The sequence below is a fragment of the Micrasema longulum genome, unplaced genomic scaffold (genome assembly GCF_059751315.1).
Source record: "Micrasema longulum isolate JH-2025_06_02 unplaced genomic scaffold, ASM5975131v1 h1tg000133l, whole genome shotgun sequence".
Classification (NCBI taxonomy): domain Eukaryota; kingdom Metazoa; phylum Arthropoda; class Insecta; order Trichoptera; family Brachycentridae; genus Micrasema; species Micrasema longulum.
In genome coordinates, this window is record NW_028277339.1 from 1,235,144 (window position 1) to 1,255,605 (window position 20,462).

A 20,462-nucleotide genomic window follows, 5' to 3' on the forward strand; every position below is an offset into this window, starting at 1 on the left:
CTAACATTAAATCCAATCTAAATTATTCTTAATACAATTTACTTTCTTTAAAAAAGGTACATATTTACGGAGGTGGAATAAAAAAACTAGGTTTAGAAATAATCCTAACGTAACTACTTAATTTATTTTTAAATACTAACAATGTAATACGGGAGTGGAAATGAAGTATGGAAACGTATTTTGAAATGAATAGCACTGCCTAAAATTTATTCAAATTTTAAATGGACCGTATAAAACTTGAAATGAAATATTTTATTTTTTAAAAGTGAGATTTTTTAGAGAAGGGAGTCTTATAGAAGCCCCGACATTTACAATACTCATGACTAGTTATTGTTTTATACTTTTTAAACACGTCTATTTTTTATAACCAATCTTAAAAATCTGAGAGTCCTAAATACCTACGTAAAACGTATACGTTGCCAACATTTTATTACAAATGGTAATATTATAATGTTATATTTATATGAATATCATCTTGTTACGTTGCCAATTTTATATTGAGTATTTATTTCTAAGATAACATTGTTAATTTAAAAAATAATCTCAAATATACCTACGTACAAAACTGTGTAATAAGTAAACAGGATCCATAATAATAAAAATAGAATCACCCATGTGTATGTATGTTAAATATGTTGATAACCTATTAATTTCTATATATTCAAACTAATAAACTAATCGATCAGTTCTGTAAATACACAATATTAAACTAATCAAATTTTAAATATAAAAATTGAAAACTATTTGTAGTTTGTGGAACTGATTACAAAAACTATTTTAAACTATAAATATAATATACCTTGATAATTACACATCGCCGCATTCATAAGCATCTGTTGATGATATCCATTGAAATGTTGAGTCTGCATTAACATTTGTTCACTCATCATAAAAGCACTCATGTTCGTAACGTTCATCGCACAAAAAACAATGTAAAATAAAACGATTTGCACTGAAGTCAATTGTCAAAACATCACCAATAGAAAACCGTCGCTGACCTTGTCATTGGTAACTCTTTTTAATTCGATTGCGGAATTAAAACTCTCGATTTCGAAGTACGTATTTGTGTTTTGAATTTACAGGCAGTGTTGGCTGGCGGGCGTACTCCTGCGCGCGACAAGTGTTAGTGTTTGTACTAAGGCTGCTAAGCAAACATTCCCCGAGGAATACACAGCCTCCTTGTTGAGCCCCGCCCCTTGTAGACACGCCCCAGGGGTGGGGGTAGCTTCGATAGCACCCTTTGACACCTGTAGCCGGAAAATAGGCGCCATCGGTAAATAAAGAGATTGCATATATAATACTATTATACATAGTAGGTATGCGGAGATATTTTACCTGTTACTATTTTCAACTAAAAAAGTTATTACTAGTAAACTACTTTTGAAAATAGTTCATATTCTTCTGCATAGCTTTTCATAGTGCTTGTAATATAAAAAATGCATTTATTATTCATTTAAGGTACCTACTACGCCAAAAACTTAACATATTAAAAGGATCTTAATGGGATGAAATAAATATGTAAACAAATATAGATAATTATAAATTGAAAAAAACATATACCTATCATATTAAACTCAATTAGTTAAATCTCCTATGGATATTTGTATTTACAAAATAAAATGCAACGAATGATAACCATTACGATGATAACCGCCTTAAAATAAATGGAAAAATGAGTACAAAATATATAAGCAATTTTTTTTCGAATGTATGAAATGGAAGTATTAAATTAATCTTATTGTAAATAGAATGAGAAAAGTAACATGTAAGTAGATATATTAATTAGATTAGGAAACATACATATTACAATTGAAATATTAATTTAATTTAATTTATTATTAGCTTAATCTGTATCTATTATTACGTTGAAAAAACCGCTTTCTTTTCCCACTGCCTAATTGCTTAAGAGATTCAGAATTCTAGACAAAAAGCCATTTTTTAAAAATAATTGTTTGCATTAAATCTGAAAGTAATACATATTTCATAAATAAATTAAACCGTTAATGTGTTGCATTACTTTAATTTAACTTTAATTTCTACATTTTACACCATATTTAAATTATAATGACAATTACGTTTTTTTACTATATTCTATTAATGTTGATGACATTTTTATTTTGTATGCTGGTTTACGTTTGTTACTTCATTTGTATAATTTATATTTTATTCATTTTTATTTATTTACGGTCCCATGAACCTTTTACATAATTACAATAAAATCAGTGAAAAAAGAAAACAACGAAAAATAGCATAATATTTAACAAGAACATCGAGAAAAGTATACAATGGTAAACAGTATTTATATTTAAAAAATAATTATTACATCTGTAACAAATGTAAATATTTACCTATGTAAAAGAAAGGTGAATTAAAGATAAAAGCAGTTTTAAAAAAGAGGTAGACAAGAAAAAAAAAGATTTAAAAAAAGAAAAAGAAAAGAAAACTGCTTTAAAAAGAAAGTTAAAAACTTTACTTCGTGGTTTATATAAATATTAATACTAACCGATGATAAATTTAAAAATTAATTATGCACACAAGTCTAAAGAGGTAAAACAAAAGTGAAGAACTAATCATTATTTTAATTTAATTTCAAAACACAGGACTTGATCATCAGCGGCGTGGTACAAAGTAAATCTAAATCATCACTGTATTGATTTGCAAGTCACTGCATGCGAATAATTGGTGAATTCAATGAATAATTTGTACCATGATGTTGACTGTAAAACAAAAAAATTAGTCCTGTTGATCTATGTGGAATACGAAAGTTTATTAAAGTTAACAGTTCTGGGCAATCTATTTTATAATTTAATAATTTATAAATAAACAAGAGGTCGTTTATTGTCCTCCTGCTTGACAGTAATGGTAAATTTGAATTAGTCATCAGGGATTTATAATTTATTTTTGACGCAGGTAGCCCTAATTTAAATTTATTTCAACAGAGAGGGAAAAAGTTTTCGAGAAGAAATTTGGAAGTCTAGGCATTTACAGGGCTTATGACCTGTCATTGGCTGGTTTAAGTGGCCACTTTACACACTGTGTAACATTCACCATTCTGCCCATGTTTGAACATCCACATTTCCTCAACTCTTCCATCTGTTGACTTTTGTGAAGTGAAAGAGCTGAAACCTTTATCACGTGGGTGAGATTCATCCGGCTGAACCAAATCACCTACTAGGCAACGCCTGGAAACAATTTTCCAATTTTTATACTTCTTCTTTTACCAGGTAGTAATTCAACAATGTTTGATTATGTCCAAATGCTTGCAGACTGGCTGGATTTCCTCCCTAGGGAGTTGTTCATATTTAAATTTATTTCAACAGAGAGGGAAAAAGTTTTCGAGAAGAAATTTGGAAGTCTAGGCATTTACAGGGCTTATGACCTGTCATTGGCTGGTTTAAGTGGCCACTTTACACACTGTGTAACATTCACCATTCTGCCCATGTTTGAACATCCACATTTCCTCAACTCTTCCATCTGTTGACTTTTGTGAAGTGAAAGAGCTGAAACCTTTATCACGTGGGTGAGATTCATCCGGCTGGACCAAATCACCTACTAGGCAACGCCTGGAAACAATTTTCCAATTTTTATACTTCTTCTTTTACCAGGTAGTAATTCAACAATGTTTGATTATGTCCAAATGCTTGCAGACTGGCGTTGCCTAGTAGGTGATTTGGTTCAGCCGGATGAATCTCACCCACGTGATAAAGGTTTCAGCTCTTTCACTTCACAAAAGTCAACAGATGGAAGAGTTGAGGAAATGTGGATGTTCAAACATGGGCAGAATGGTGAATGTTACACAGTGTGTAAAGTGGCCACTTAAACCAGCCAATGACAGGTCATAAGCCCTGTAAATGCCTAGACTTCCAAATTTCTTCTCGAAAACTTTTTCCCTCTCTGTTGAAATAAATTTAAATATGAACAACTCCCTAGGGAGGAAATCCAGCCAGTCTGCAAGCATTTGGACATAATCAAACATTGTTGAATTACTACCTGGTAAAAGAAGAAGTATAAAAATTGGAAAATTGTTTCCAGGCGTTGCCTAGTAGGTGATTTGGTTCAGCCGGATGAATCTCACCCACGTGATAAAGGTTTCAGCTCTTTCACTTCACAAAAGTCAACAGATGGAAGAGTTGAGGAAATGTGGATGTTCAAACATGGGCAGAATGGTGAATGTTACACAGTGTGTAAAGTGGCCACTTAAACCAGCCAATGACAGGTCATAAGCCCTGTAAATGCCTAGACTTCCAAATTTCTTCTCGAAAACTTTTTCCCTCTCTGTTGAAATAAATTTAAATATGAACAACTCCCTAGGGAGGAAATCCAGCCAGTCTGCAAGCATTTGGACATAATCAAACATTGTTGAATTACTACCTGGTAAAAGAAGAAGTATAAAAATTGGAAAATTGTTTCCAGGCGTTGCCTAGTAGGTGATTTGGTTCAGCCGGATGAATCTCACCCACGTGATAAAGGTTTCAGCTCTTTCACTTCACAAAAGTCAACAGATGGAAGAGTTGAGGAAATGTGGATGTTCAAACATGGGCAGAATGGTGAATGTTACACAGTGTGTAAAGTGGCCACTTAAACCAGCCAATGACAGGTCATAAGCCCTGTAAATGCCTAGACTTCCAAATTTCTTCTCGAAAACTTTTTCCCTCTCTGTTGAAATAAATTTAAATATGAACAACTCCCTAGGGAGGAAATCCAGCCAGTCTGCAAGCATTTGGACATAATCAAACATTGTTGAATTACTACCTGGTAAAAGAAGAAGTATAAAAATTGGAAAATTGTTTCCAGGCGTTGCCTAGTAGGTGATTTGGTTCAGCCGGATGAATCTCACCCACGTGATAAAGGTTTCAGCTCTTTCACTTCACAAAAGTCAACAGATGGAAGAGTTGAGGAAATGTGGATGTTCAAACATGGGCAGAATGGTGAATGTTACACAGTGTGTAAAGTGGCCACTTAAACCAGCCAATGACAGGTCATAAGCCCTGTAAATGCCTAGACTTCCAAATTTCTTCTCGAAAACTTTTTCCCTCTCTGTTGAAATAAATTTAAATATGAACAACTCCCTAGGGAGGAAATCCAGCCAGTCTGCAAGCATTTGGACATAATCAAACATTGTTAGCCCTAATTTAAATTAAATGTATCTTAAAACTTTCTTTGTACTCGTTCAAGATCATATGAGTTGCAGTTATAAGCGGGACTCCAAACTGCAGATGCATACTCTAGCTGTGATTTTACAATAGACCAAAATAAAATTACGATTGTTTCAATATTTTGAAAATCCTTAGTGTTACGAATAACAAAACCTAACATTTGCATAGCCGTATTGGAGATATTTTCATAGTGATGTGAGAAAGTTAACTTAATATCAAAAGTAACACCTAGGTATGTAATGGAATGGATTCAATGGCTACATTATTAATCAAATATTTTTACACAACGGGTTTTCTGGATCAATTAAAGGAGATATGGTAGCATTTTTTAACATTTAAAAACAGTTTATTGAGTTCGCACCATTCAGTTAGCTTGTCTATATTTTACTGAAAAAGTTTTATAAGTTATTAATGTTATTTCATTTATTTGGGTTGTTATTTTTTAATTTTTATATTGTATCATATGTAATTGTATACCTAAATTTACTTTATATTTTGTTGTTGTTAGTTATTATGGCTTAACACGGGCACAGCCTAAAAAGCCACAATATTTTACTGTGAATATGTATGCACAAAATGTAATTTGGAATATATAAATAATGTTTCTCCTTCACAAAATATCCACTCTACCTATGTGATATCTAGAACAATGATTATTCATCATCATCATTCCCTATCCGCACATCATTAGGTTGTGCACAGGGCACTGCATTGGCACACCAATCGTATCTTGATCATTTTTGTTACATGAAGGTAAGATGATTAGTCTTAAGCTTCGGGTACCAGCCCAGGGACTTTGAAATATTTTAGTGTGAAAACACTCTATCAAATCATTATTTCATATTAACCCTGCCGGGAATCGAACCCTGTAACATAATTGTTTTTTATATTTTACGTAATGGGAAACGTATTTTTTTATTTTTTATTAATATTAAATGTGTATATTGATGTTATGATTTTTTTAATGAATTAAGACTAAAAAAATGGGGTTCGATCCGTCAGTAGGGTCGCAGTGAGTTCTTAAATTTTAGGCCAAATTTCAATAATACGCTATTTAAATCGTTATGCTCTATGTTATTAGAGTCGTTTTTCTTTGCATTACACGATTTGGATGCTTTTATCTCTGAGTTTCGTAGAACAATATGACAACGTTATGAATCTTAATGCGCGTGCGCGGAAATTCGAACATGTGTAATAGCACTGGACTAAAAATGAAGAGTAGTGTCCAGATTCAAAGGCCAAGGTACGTTGATGTTCAGAACGTTGACATAGGAAATACGCATACGTAGGTAGGAACGCATACTGAAAATATTGTTTGAATTTGTCAATCACGTGCGCTCGAACATTTTTTGCGACCATTTTAGGAATAGTTATAGATTTTTTTTTCATAATTCAAATATTCAGGAGATGCGCCGCATCCACAGTGTGTGTGGGCGAAACGTGCCTGATGTGTGGTGGTTGACGCGTTCGTCTGTCACGCCTGAGGTTCCACTAAGGATAAATTATTTTAAACATGGAACACCGAAACACCGAAATATTTCGCTGTCCGGACTGGCACCCGAAGCGTAAGAATGATATACTTACTCATGTACCAGATGCTCGAGATACGCTACATTTGGTATTCTAATGCATCTTATGTATCACTAGAAGCGGATGATCAGTATTTTTTGTTTAACTTATTTTATTTTACATTGTGCATAAAAAAATATTGATACACTGGAACCTCCTTTAATATTTACACGGTTTCAAAATAACACGGTCCAAAAATCAAATCAAAAACTTTTATGCACATTGATTTAACCCTTCCCTTAATGTGTCAGAAACACACGCGCGTTACGGTGCTGTGTATTCATTACACATTTTTAAAATGAGAGATTTTAAATCGAAGAAAATAAATGATTTTTATCTAATTGCTAAAAACATGAAAAAACCATCAGCTTAGCAAAAACGGCCACATCGAGCGCCACATGTCCTGCGATATGACTGCACAAAAGTAGTGGTCATATGTCAGCTGTATCATCTCAAAGAAAAATAGCCCTTAGGAAATAATGTTCGAAATAGTGTATTCCAAATCGAGAATCTTTAAATAATTTATGTAATCTGCAAGCCTACTTCAGAAGGAAATAACCACAGCTGGTTTAAGATGTTAAAAATATAGCATACTTATGAAGAAATAAGCTTGAATAATCGGCTAGTTTCGCTCTAGGTGCTTTTATTAATATTAATATTTATTTTTAGGAGAAAAAACAAACGGAGGCAATAACTTATAAGAATTCACAATTATTTGTTGGTTTTTCTGCAAATAAAGTAACTTTAAACATTATTATGGATAGTCAAATATAATGGTAAGCTGAGCATAATCGCTTATAAAGACGATTCGTCCCTGGTAGGTAGGTACAGTGTGAAACATAATTCCCCGCGTAAAAAGATGTTCCAGTGTAGGTATAAATAATTCAATCGAATAATAATAATAACCATCAATAATGATTGACAAAAGTGTTTAAAGATATTTTATGTTCCTTCTATTGAAATAGTTTGTCTCCATTACCGCGTAACTCGGGTCAAGCAGGTAATTCATAATATAATATAACACCTTCTGTAACAATAGACTTTCCGGCTAATGCATGTTTTGGGTAAAGAGCCAATTCCTTATAAATGACCCTTTGTAGTTTGTGTAGCAACAAGTAATTGGAAAACAATTAGCAATAATGATATTTATATTTACTTTTGGATCTTCTTCGTTATCTACCCATGCTCGTTGTCAGGATACACTCGGTAATTTCAAATGGTAATTTTATAAAATAATAAAATTATGGCACTTTGTAAAACCAATAACATATTTCATAAAAAAAGTACAATATCAAGAGTCCTCGGTACGTGTTACCCCAATGAGGGCACATTGTTTTTAATGTTTTACGTAATATGTATTTTTTTAAAAAAGTAATGAGTAAAATGATAAATATTTACATAAAACTCTATATATTTGGGATTTGTTCTCCGAACAGCTAAGGTGTTCTTGAATACTCGTGTTCTAAGGCTTCTTTATAACTCATTAGTGCGAAGCAGACTTGAGTGTGGATCTCTGATCTGGGCACCCCACGAATTGAAGTACTCTGTTATGCTGGAGATGGTTCAGAAGAAATTTCTGAGGTATCTTTACTTAAGGGAGTGCGGATATTATCCGTGGTTGTACCTGTCTGATTTATACTGGGAATGCTTGGCTACATTAGTTTGGAGAAAAGAAGAAATGCATACTTGCTTATGTATTTTTTTCGATTGATCCGTGGTATTACGATTAACATGGGTGTAATGGAGAGTATTTTTCTTTATGTTCCTAATGACTACCTTAGACATAGACAGCTTAAGCTGTTTTATCTTTCTGCTTGCAGAACCAACCTGCCGATGGTAATGCCGGTAGGAAGAGCAATGCCTTTACTCAACCGTATCTCTTCGAATATCGACATCTTTCATATTAGTGAAAAAAGTTCAGAGAGGATAGCATTCTTTTTCTATAATTGCTGGGTATTTTTAGTTTACCATATTTGTATATATAAATTTTAGTATAAATTTTTTCGTGTTATGTATGCATTGAAATATTTTGTAATGTACATAAACGTTGATAAAATCGGGTTGTGGTCCTGTGGCTAGTGTCTCGGACTCACGGACCAAAGGTCCGTTGGTTCGAATCCCACTCTACCCCAACTCGATTCCATTTTCTAATAGTGAGTTATTTACAACTCGTTGAAAATGGCCCTCAAAATTGAATATTTGGGTAAATCATAAGAACGCAAATATTTATTTTAAAAATAAAAAATTGAAATTGAAAAAAAAAATATATTTATATTTTATGACAGGAAGATAAACAAAATACGCCCAATAAATGATGAAGTACAGTGCTACAGGAAATTAGATACAAAAATGAAAAAAATAAAACATTTAATAGGACGGCGAAGTTTCTTTAAAATGTATGAAAAAATTAATAAAAATGAACTACTTTGAAACCAATAAATTATGGCATTGTTATGTGTTGCGATAGATTTACGGTTTTCGGGCAGCCATTTTTTTCAACGTTTAGTGTATCAACTACGGGGTTCTACTTTTAAATGTCACAATTCACCGACGACAACTCGTGTCTTCACAAAAATTAAAAATTGTTTTCTAGCATTGCCTAGTAGGTTAAATAATTCAGCCAGGTGAATCACACCCACATCAATAAAGGTATCAGGTATTTTACTTCACAAAAGTCAACCGATGGAAGAGTTCAGGAAATGTGGATGTTTAAACTGGCAAAATGGTTAATAATGTTACACAGTGTGTAAAGTGGCCACTAAAACCAGCTAACGACAGGTCATAAGCCCTGAAAATGCTTGGAATTCCATATTATCTTCTCGAAAATGTTATCCTTCTCTGTTACAAAAAAATTAGATATAATCAGTAATAGCTAAAAATCGTAGGTTAACCTAGTGGTGTAATGGTCAACGCATTTGCCTACCATCTACCATGCAAGAGGTCTCGGGTTCGATTCCCGACATGGTTGATATGAAATATTATTTAAAAGGTTGTTTTTAGAGGATTTCACAGTCCCTGGATCAATATCTGAAGCGTAAGACTGATCACCTTACCTTAATGTAACAAAAATGATCAATATACGCTGCGAATGGTGTACCATGCAGTGCCCAATGCACCATTAGGTGCGGAAAGGGAATTATGATGATGACGAAAAAACAAAAATATTTTTTTTTCGTACAAAAAAGATTTTGTTTTTAAATTTGCTACAATTACTTTCGATTTTTAGCTATTAGGTACTAACGATCAAACATTTTTTAAAAAAAATTCATGACAACTGTACACGGAAGACATAGTTTATTTAATATTGCTAGACCCAAAACCATTTATGGTCACAGCATTTAAAACGAAAGTTACAGAAACTAGTTTAAAAACAATAAAAAAAACCTTTTTGGAAAAAGAAAACTTGAGTTATAAAAATAGAAAAGCAATAAGAAAATTAATAAAAAAGAACAACAAGAAGCGTAGCTAAAATGGCTTGGTAATCAATTATGAAGACAAACCAAAAGATAATAAATTATTTATGAAAAATTATTTTTAAACAATAATCATGTTACTATTAAAAATCTATTAGTTAAAAATATACTTTGTCCTTAGAAAAGTGGTCACTGAGATGATTTGCCGCGTGGTATGCAAAAATGTGTCTAGCCACAAAATCTAAAAAAATGATTTAGTGTCAGAATCATGATCCAAAGGTGATATTCTTACTTTGAACAAATAGTTTTATGAGTTTAAACCACTCATTAAACTTAAAAATTCTCTGTAATATCTTGACGTGGAAACCAAAAACCACGCAACGGACTCAAAATAAAATGTAACGCTGCTTTAAAATGCTTATCAAGATCAATATGTTGCCAACAGGATAACAATGATGCAAAAATATGTTGACCCTGCAAAAGACGCTTTCTTTGACAAAATTGCCTAACGGCAACTAATTTTTTGTAATTTTTTTTTCACGTTGTAAGTAAATCTCAAGGTATTTTTAACGTCTGGTTTACTCTTTATTTTGTTTTTATTCAAAATTTTCCACCACAGTAAAATATATACAATTTATAATTTTACTTATAACAATAAAAATATGTATATGTAGAGTTTTATTCCACTTTTATTTATAATTTTTACCAGTGACCGGGTTTCGTCGTGACCGACATCGTCAGACTGGTGACTGACATCGTCAGACGAATGTCGGTCGCGACGTAACCCGGTCACCAGTCTGACGATGTCGGTCGCCACGAAACCTGGTCACTTGTAAAAATTGTTTTATCATTAAAATTAAAATGCAGTTCCACCACAAAATATTAGTAGAAAAACTCAATCTATTAATGATAATTTAAATTTTTAAATACAAATATAAAAATCATTGGTTTATATTATTTTTTTGGGAAGCAACATAGTTTAAAACATTTTTGTTATAACAGAGGGAATAGTTTTTAAGGTGTTCTGTGAAAATGTTTTATCCCACTCTTTGTCAAATTGTTATTTTAAAATAATAATAAATATACAATTTAATCACCTTATTTGTTCTACTAAGTACCTTTTAAGGTGGTGTATTTTACACATTTTCCATAACACCATCCATTTGAAAATTTATAACAAATGGATTATGGACAAATGGTAAGACAGATAAAAAATAAAGTACGATTAAATCTGGTCACATTAAAATTATACAAATCGAACAGCCTGCATAAAAGTGGAAGAAGCTAAAATTGTATACCAAACGCAGGATACACTTATTCGTCTTCAATCCTTTTTGTCTATCACTACGGATAAAATACGATACTATTATTTTGGTAATTACAACGATGTAGTTGTATAGCCAATTTTTTTATTTATTCTTTTTTTTCACATTTCATATTGTGGTAATTTATACACTAATAAATAATAAAAACAACGTGATCTTACTGGGGGGTTACCCGTGCCGAGGACACTTAATAATACACTTTTTTTACATGTGCGAATATACAAAGAAGACTTAATATACAGATAGAAATTACAAAACGTTAATACAGTTTGAAACACTAGGTACGCACTACGAATTGTTTTTATATTTAATTTATGTATACCTATATTATTTAAATTATAAAACGCACAATAAAAGAACAAAAACAAAATCGTAATATACGTTTGTGGAGCAGGTGATTTAATATTGGTTCGGGCGAATGAGACAATCTTGTCTTAACTTCATTATTCCGATTTTTGTAACAATTTTTTATTTTAAAATAAAAATTGTTTGTCATCTTAATTTTCAAGGGCTAATAGTGCCATCTAGCGATATAAAATAATATATTTTATGTAGATTATCGGTTTGCGTCTTTGCCAACATCGCCATCATCGTATGTACGTGACATCTCGCATAAATTAGTACGAAATAATAATATTATATCCAATAATTTAAATTACACTGAAGGCCAACTAAAAAAAACTTGCAAATACATAAATAATACGTAATAAAAATTGAGTACAGTGATTTATTTTATCACAAGCAGGTACACTTCATATTTTTTATTGACGGAATAAGTTAAATAAATTTTCATGATGAGGAACCCTTGTTACGGTACATTTAAAACGTTCATATGGACTTATAAAATAGGCCTTTAATGAAAGTAGGAAGAACAATTTAATTAGATTTCTAGGTCATGTTGCTACCGGCAATTCTCTTGGGAATAATCGTGTGAGTTAAAAAAAAATCCCCCTTTTCGTGGAATTCCAAATAACCTCGTCAATATTGACTTATGGTATTCATTCTTATGGTTTTTTAAAAGCATTTTTAATGAAATTGATTGGCTTAGGAGATTCGCTAATTCGCTTCGTTTTGTTACTCTTTCCATATTTTTCAAAGAGAAGGTTTTTTGAGATCTCGATTTACCTAATAGATAGTTAATTATTTTATGGCAGAGATTAACAACTTCATGGAAACTTTGGATAGGTACATAATTAATTTATACATACACAGTACCGTTTTGTTTAGTATTATTTAATATTGTCAATAATTTTTATTTGTATTTCGGGTTTTCCAAGATATTATCCCCTTAATGTAATAATAAATACATTAAAATTAAAAGTAAACACATTAATTAGCCATTATGGAACTCTGTTATTATTATCCTGAATAAAACTATCTATAAGGCTAATTAATATTTTTATAAAAGATACCTGTTCAATTGATTAAACGCTCGGTGATTAACTCTGTGATGTGTACTAGTACATATTGCATCTATAAATATAATAAATACTGGTATTAATATTAATATAGTATAATTTTCGGCATTCCTCCGTTAAACATTTACATATTGATAGAAATATTTTATTGTTGTGCACAGAATAAGTGTTGTATCAGAAATTAAATCACCAATACAATCAAAAGGTTACCAATGTGCTGCATTGTTGTTATACGAAGTAAAATAGTACAGAATATACAATTGCCTCAAACACTCAACGTCTCACCTTCAATGCAATAGGTATATTCGCGAGCGAGAGACAATGAGGATATTCAGTACTATGGGAAATTGGATATAAATTTTTTTTTCTTACAAGCGGTAAAATTTAGAGCATTTTATTGTACTGCAAAAAATTCTTGAAAGTGTATGAAAAAAATATTAAAAATATGTTTGAATAAAGATGAACTCCTTTAAAACCTCATAGATACGGGTCAACGGCGATAGATTTCCAGTTTCCAGGAAGCCATGTTTAGCATATTTTCATATGTACAGGGTACTCCTTTTAAATTTCGATAACTCGTGAAGTCACTGGAGATGTAATTAAAAATTATAAAATATAGACAAAAAAATAGTGATGATAATATGATACAAATATTTATTTTTGGGCTTAGTTTGATAGTATTTTTAACAAATAAAAAATATTTAAAACCACCGAACTTCCTCATTTCACGCATCATGCAGGCCAGTAGTTCTCCGGGCTTCATTAGGGGTAGTCCACTCGATCGATAGATTTAGCGATTATATGTATTTAAAATATTATCATTTTTTTATTTAAACATTTATCATATATATCATGAATAATCATATATAATTGAAGCAATTATCTAGGATTATTAAAATTTTTTTAGATTTTAAATAACCAATTTTGGATGCGTATCGCTACACGGCACAGGAATGGGCAATTTTTTCTTACCGCACACAATAAGGGAAGGGTTAAAAATACTCAGTGGATAGAAATTATAAATTAATTTCATTTGAAATAAATTACAATGAACTTCCGATGTGGAAATTCAGTAGTTTAAATATTCCCAATTCCATTTTTGTATTACAGCACATAACACCCAGGCTTAGGACAAATCGCATTTAATTGTTGTGATTTCACCCTGGAATTTAACCTAGAATCCTCCGTGCCTAAGGTAAGCGTCTTGGCTATTAAACCATGTGGACCATCCTTATGAGTAATATGTACCTACTTGTGAAATAACACATGTGGTTTTATAAAATGGGGATCAGCTAAGTATTATAGTTTTTAATACATTTAAAAAATACAGGTGTGTAGTTGTTTACTTATAATTTTGTATTTTTAATCCAAATCAACTGCTTGTCTCAGTAGGTGCGTAGGTTTTTACGATCACTGTTATCAATATGTATCTTTTCTGATAGATCCTGTTTAAGTTGGATTCATTTTGACGTTTCAGCTACCAATTGCAGGAGCTATCTTCAGGGTAAACTGTGTGTTTTGTAGAATTAGTGCACGAATAATGAAAGAGGCAATTGAAATGCACAAACACCCAAATAACATAAACATAGCCGACGGGCTGAATTAAACTAAAAATGGTCCCTAGCACTTCCCACAACAAAAATGACACGGAAAGTGCCTGCTGCCGACTGCAACACAGTACAAATTACTAATACATAAACACATTTTTTTTCCTTCTATTAAAAACACAGTTAACTCTGAAGAAACATTTATTAAAAAAAACCTGTTTTTAGACTAAAATATTTCGTAGTCCCTGGACTGGCACCTGAAGCGTAAGACTGATCATCATACCTTTATGTAACAAAAAAATGATCGAGATACGCTGCGATTCATGTACCAATGCAGTGCTCTTTGCACCATTAGGTGTGGAAAGGGAATGATGATGATGATGAAACACTTTTTATTTTCCATTTAAGTTTTCAAATCAAAAAGTTTGTTTGCTTGCAATCTGTAGTGTTGGTGAAGTGAACAACTATGGTAACTATTAATTTAAAGTTGACTTGACACCTTATGATCTTTAATCCATCAAACATAAACTCCTATTACGCAAGTCTGTAGTGTTGGTGAAGTGAACAACTATGGTAACTATTCATTTAGAGTTGACTTAACGCCTTATGATCTCCAATCTATCAATCATAAACTCCTAAGCTACTTTTGTCTTATTTTGAAAGTAACCCATATAACTAAAAAGCACAACAATTACGTACTTTGCGCAAATAAGCGTATTAATGAGTTTTTGAGTAATAATTATTTAAATTAGATTTAATATATAAATATATTACATAGGTATCTGCTTACCTTTTCTTACTTCCCAGTAGAGAATTTCAAACCAAAACATATTTAATAATTGTGTGTTTTGCTTAATATGTTGTGGAAAATGAGAAAGCAAAGTAAAATGAAAAAACTTTTCAGAAAAAAATTACTATAATTTGGTTTTAGAATCAAATATATTTTAACAAACGAAATATTTATTTTGAATTATAACTGTTAATAATATAGTTTGTACATGATGTAGAAAAATTACTCAATCATTAATATTGTGATTGGAAATTATTATTACTGTATTCATTAATATTTACAATATTATTATAAATCTGTATACTGTTGGAGCGATCATATGTATGTATCGTGAGCGTGAGGTGACTCTGGATGTAAAAAGACTACATAGGTAAGAATTTATTGTATCAATCATACCGCAAGTAATATTTTCACTCACTGAGATCTTTTTTTCAGAAACACAACAACAAAATCTAGTAGCAGGTATATTTTGTTGAATATCATTTTGAATCATCACTTAATCTTTCGCCTTGGTGCTTTATAGAATAGGTAATATAAACAGCATAATGTATGTGTAAATTATACACTTAGCTAAGCTTCACAAGCAAAAATAAAGTGCATTTATAAAGGAATCATTATTTATATACTATAAAGCACAATGTAATCACTTAGCGATTACGACACACTTGTACCCTCAATATGAATTATAAAACAAATATTTCAATAATTGATATCATACACAAAAAATAAACAAAACAATAGTAAAAATACTTCAATAAGGAAGTTCAGTGCTAAAGAAAATTGGATATAAAAAATGTTTTCTTAAAAGTGGTAAAAATTAGAGCATTTAATTGTATGGCAAAGTTTTTCTAAAATGTATGAAAATTCTAATAAAAATCATTTTAATAAAATTTAACTACTTCAAATGACGTCACAAGTTCCTCTAAATAAACCAATGATAAATTGTTGTGATAGATAGGCTCATATGAACTAGTGACGTCATTCAAAGTAGTGCATATATAAATATATATTTTTTTGTACATTTTTAAGAAATTTTGCCATACAATTTAATGCCCTAATTTTTACCGCATGCAAGAAATCATATTTTGAATCTTATTTCCCGTAGGGCTGAAGTTTCTTATTTGTAAGTATGCAAAAATCAAAGCTTTGAGCATTTTACGATGGCACTTGATACATAAGTATTTCATTTACGATGTTTATTTTGCAAAAATGTAGTGAAGAATCTGTAAAACAGTTTTAAATTTAACAGCCACATTTATGATAAAAACCTAGCACACTTTTACTGTATTAAGTGGAGTTCTAGTATTGCAGCAAAATACATAGTAGTAATTCTGTGGCTTAGGCCTATAAGGACCAATGTCGTAAATTGTAACATCACAGGAGAGTAATTATTTAGCTATTTTGTGGTGTTATAAAGGACTATTTGACGTCTTTGATAACAAATATTAATAAAAAAAACATTACAACACATGTATGTGTATAAAATATTTAAATATACAAGTTTTTTAATTGACATTGACCCTCTACAAAATGGTGGCAAGAAAAATATGAAATCTGACATTGACCCTTCTAGATCCAAGCCATAGAATTATTATCATTATTAGACTTTTATTTTAAAAAGCTATCAATATGTGGTAAAATGGTATAAACTTTATGAAAATTAAAAATACACCAAACATTGACCATGAACAATGAAAAATACGTTCTTGTACTGTACCTACCTTGTTAAGGTCATTTTTGTGCAACATTGACACTCAGAACCTTTACTTAAAAATAACTACTATCTGTACTGTATGTTCATAATGTGAATATGTGACTGTTGAAATTAAAAGAACCACACTGAAATAAATGTACTAAGACTTTATAAGATAACATGCTCACATTTGAGAAATAAACAAAATAGATTAATTCAATACAAATAAAAAATGTATGTAATGGAATCAATAATTATACAACCGATAAGTCAAAAGTTACAAATCAGCAACCTGACTAAAAGCAAGAGAATAAATTGTGATTTGGCTGGAGCACCTGACATCATGAGACATGTAATAATTAAACATGTCATAGTAAATTTATTTGTACAAAAGTGTATTACTAGTTCAATACATAATCTAAAAGTTGGCGTAACGTCGTTAGCATATATCTGATCAGCAGATAATGTAAACTACCCGGCGATTAAGTCTTGAAAGTGTTGACTGAGATCCGCGGCGTCTACAGTATGGCGGACAGGAGGTTGCGTAGTTGCCGGAGCGTTAGCAAGCCTCGAGCACGCCTTCTTGTGGATAAACCAGTGAAGTCTCTGGCACTCGCGATCGCAATATTGGACAGCTTTACATTTGGAGCACTTCTTAGCGGGCTTCTCTTCTCCGCATGTATTGCACGCGGGTATTGAACTTACGAAACCGCGCTGACCATTGATAGCTGACGTGATAACAGAGAGAGAATTGGGAGGATCTTTACTCGTGAAGGCGGTGATCATTTGGTGAAATATGGTGCACTCTCGGAATGGAAATTCACGGACAGCTTCTTTTAAGAATCCGTCCTGGTAGTCTAAAGTCACTCCGTCCTTTCCGGGCTTTAAAAGTTTCCTAGAAAACAATTCTACAAAATCTATTTTCTTTTCCTCCGCTCCGTCATCCTTTTTTTGATCTTTAGACGCAATATGCTTCTCGCGCAATTTATTTATTTCACCCACTAAATATGATAAGTAATGGAACTTAAATGCCATCACTTCGTTAGTCTCGTTTGCGCGTTTCATTTCTCGGCTACACATCGCTTCCAGTACTTTCTTTACTTTATCCATATTTTCGGACAGCCCGATGGATCTCTGCAGATTGAGAGCTACTCTAATGGGATTAACATTTATTTCCATTGCAAACTTATGCAGTTGGTCACTTAATATTGGGGGAAAAGCAGGTTCGGTCTGTAGTCCTTGTATTTTAGTAAAGAAATCAATATCACTTTTCGGAATGAAGTTATTGATTGTAGCGACTATATGATGATTACCAACAAATGCGGCCATTTGAGATGGTGTCCTTCCTACGGAATTTGTAGCGAGTGCTTTGGCTCCGGCAATCATTAACAGCTGACACACTTCTGCATTACCAGAGAGGCCTCCGAAGTGAAGAGCTGTATAATTATACTCGTGTTGTCCGGAGTTCACATCGGCGCCCTGAAAACCACGATAGTATATGGGAACAATATTTCAGATGGTACTAAACCATTTAAAGGATATGAACATTATATTATAAGATATCAATGTAAATAATTGTTTTTTTTAATGTTAAGTCACTAAATTCACATTATTAGTTACGACTGGTAGTTCAGTTTGAGAAGAGACACATTTAAAGCAGGAACAAACAGTCGGTGTAAAGATAACCCTACTTGTTGACGACAAAGGAAATGAAAAATAAACAAACAAGGAGAGCTTTCTTCTGTAACGTGTAAAATTTACGAGTATACTATTTTGAAAAACTCTTAGTTAAAACTAAACAATGCAGAAATACATTATTTAAAACATTACAAACATTTGGATTATTACCTGATCTAAAAGCATTTGGACCATTTCCTTGCTTCCTTTATATGCGGCATATTGCAAGGGTGTCATTCCATTTTCATCGTAAAAATCAACTTTCTTCTTATATTGAAAAATTAAAGATTTTAATTCTGCAACATTTGAATTAGAAATAGCTTCAAGTATTTTTCCTTCCATTCCGGGCATTTTGACGCCCGCCTCGGAAGCCATTTTTGAACAATGACGTTTGGCATTCGGCATGGACAAATTTGGATTATAGTTAATAAATGTTTTTATCTTTGGACATAGACAATTATTCATTTATACGCTGAGTAGGACGTTTTTTGATAAAATCATGGTGAAAAACTGAAGCCTTCGAGAGTACAGTTTTTATCTAATTCGATGGTTCTTATCAAAACTAATTCATTTTTTATTTCTTAAGTTATCTTTTAGTAAAATTCGTATACAAACGAATATTTACACTTACTTTAATTAAACATTTATTTACATAATTTTAGGGTAAACATAATATATATTTTTAATTCAATCAAACTCTTTTAATTTTTTATATATTCAGGCATCTCGTCATACATTTTTAAACCTTTATACATAATGCAATTTCGGGATTCTATTTTTTAAAAGAAATGGCAACCTTATTTTATTATTATTTCTGGTAATACCCATACTTTAAATATTTTTATTTAACCCTATCTTAGAAGTATTTGGGCATTCGATTGTTAAAAAAAATAAATATAAAAACAGCATATTATACATGAGTCTCTTTTTTATTGGTATCCTCTTATTAAGCTTTTCTCTCATTTTTTCTATTTTATTATACCTACCTTTCTTTAGCACCATTTTTATGGCCAGTGGCAGATTTGCAGTCTTGGCTGCCCTAGACCGTGTAGTACCAGCCACCCCTTTTCTCTGCTCTTATTATTTTAGTATTAGGGACAACTACCACAAATATAATATATAGGTTTAAAAAAGGAAATTATGTTTTATTTAATTCACTACATGTTTATTCTCATACAAGGCATAAAACGTTTTTTACATGTTACAAAACGCGTTTCAATTAAATCTCCGCAATCCAATTTGCCTTCACAATCTGCTTCCATATTGAGTAAAGCTAGAGCATTTAATCTTTGCTCTGTCATTGTCGTGAGTAGATAGTTTTAACTCGAAAATGATTCTTCTACTGAACAGTTACTGGTTGGAGTACACACACACATACGGAGACCAATATATACGTTTGGATTAATAGTTTGAAGACCTTCAGCTCGTAGCCATTCCAACAAACTGACAGCAATCTTTCTATACTATTTTTTTTATACTGCAGTGAGCACGAAAATGGAAACATTCATCTGAAAATTGTCTTCTAAATCATTTGTAATGTTTTGACGTTTTCTTTGACACCAACAAGAGGAATGAAACCTAAGTTTTTTCAATACCTACTCTTGCTATTTTCATTTGAAATCTGAGATTTCATTTAATTCTCTCTAAATTCTGATATTGTTTGCTTCTCATTATCTGAGAACTCAAACCTAAAATTTTCCAAAACAGACTTATGCGGTCTAAATATACGATTAGGCAATACTTACTAGATCCTAGTCGGTGTTGGATTAGGTAAGTAGTCTCAACAACCCTTAACAGGTTAAATAAATAAAGGTATCGGCAATCGAATACTTGATTATTTTATCATCATCTATTATGGGAATTCGGATAAATTG

The 20,462-nt window shown here is 31.7% G+C and overlaps 1 protein-coding gene and 1 long non-coding RNA gene across 2 annotated transcripts; one reads left to right on the forward strand and one right to left on the reverse strand.

Moving 5' to 3' along the window:
• Positions 1 to 12,076: 12,076 nt before the first annotated feature.
• Positions 12,077 to 14,522, forward strand: LOC148284291 (uncharacterized). The gene is made up of 3 exons (XR_015825203.1): positions 12,077 to 12,208; positions 13,992 to 14,076; positions 14,359 to 14,522. It is a non-coding gene; the product is annotated as an uncharacterized LOC148284291 (long non-coding RNA).
• A 1,178-nt stretch (positions 14,523 to 15,700) lies between these two features.
• Positions 15,701 to 18,985, reverse strand: LOC148284292 (ankyrin repeat and MYND domain-containing protein 2). The gene is made up of 2 exons (XM_088242146.1): positions 18,760 to 18,985; positions 15,701 to 18,390 (listed from the first exon to the last, which is right to left on the reverse strand). The coding sequence occupies exons 1-2, from the start codon at positions 18,961 to 18,963 to the stop codon at positions 17,383 to 17,385; spliced, it is 1,212 nt and encodes a 403-aa protein (XP_088098272.1). The 5' UTR covers positions 18,964 to 18,985; the 3' UTR covers positions 15,701 to 17,382.
• Positions 18,986 to 20,462: the final 1,477 nt, after the last annotated feature.

Coding starts and splice junctions, on each gene's coding strand:
- LOC148284292 (XM_088242146.1), bottom strand. CDS start 18,963: ATGGCTTCCGAGGCGGGCGTCAAAATGCCCGGAATGGAAGGAAAAATA. Junction 18,391..18,759: donor TCCAAATGCTTTTAGATCAG/GTAATAATCCAA, acceptor CGTGGTTTTCAG/GGCGCCGATGTGAACTCCGG.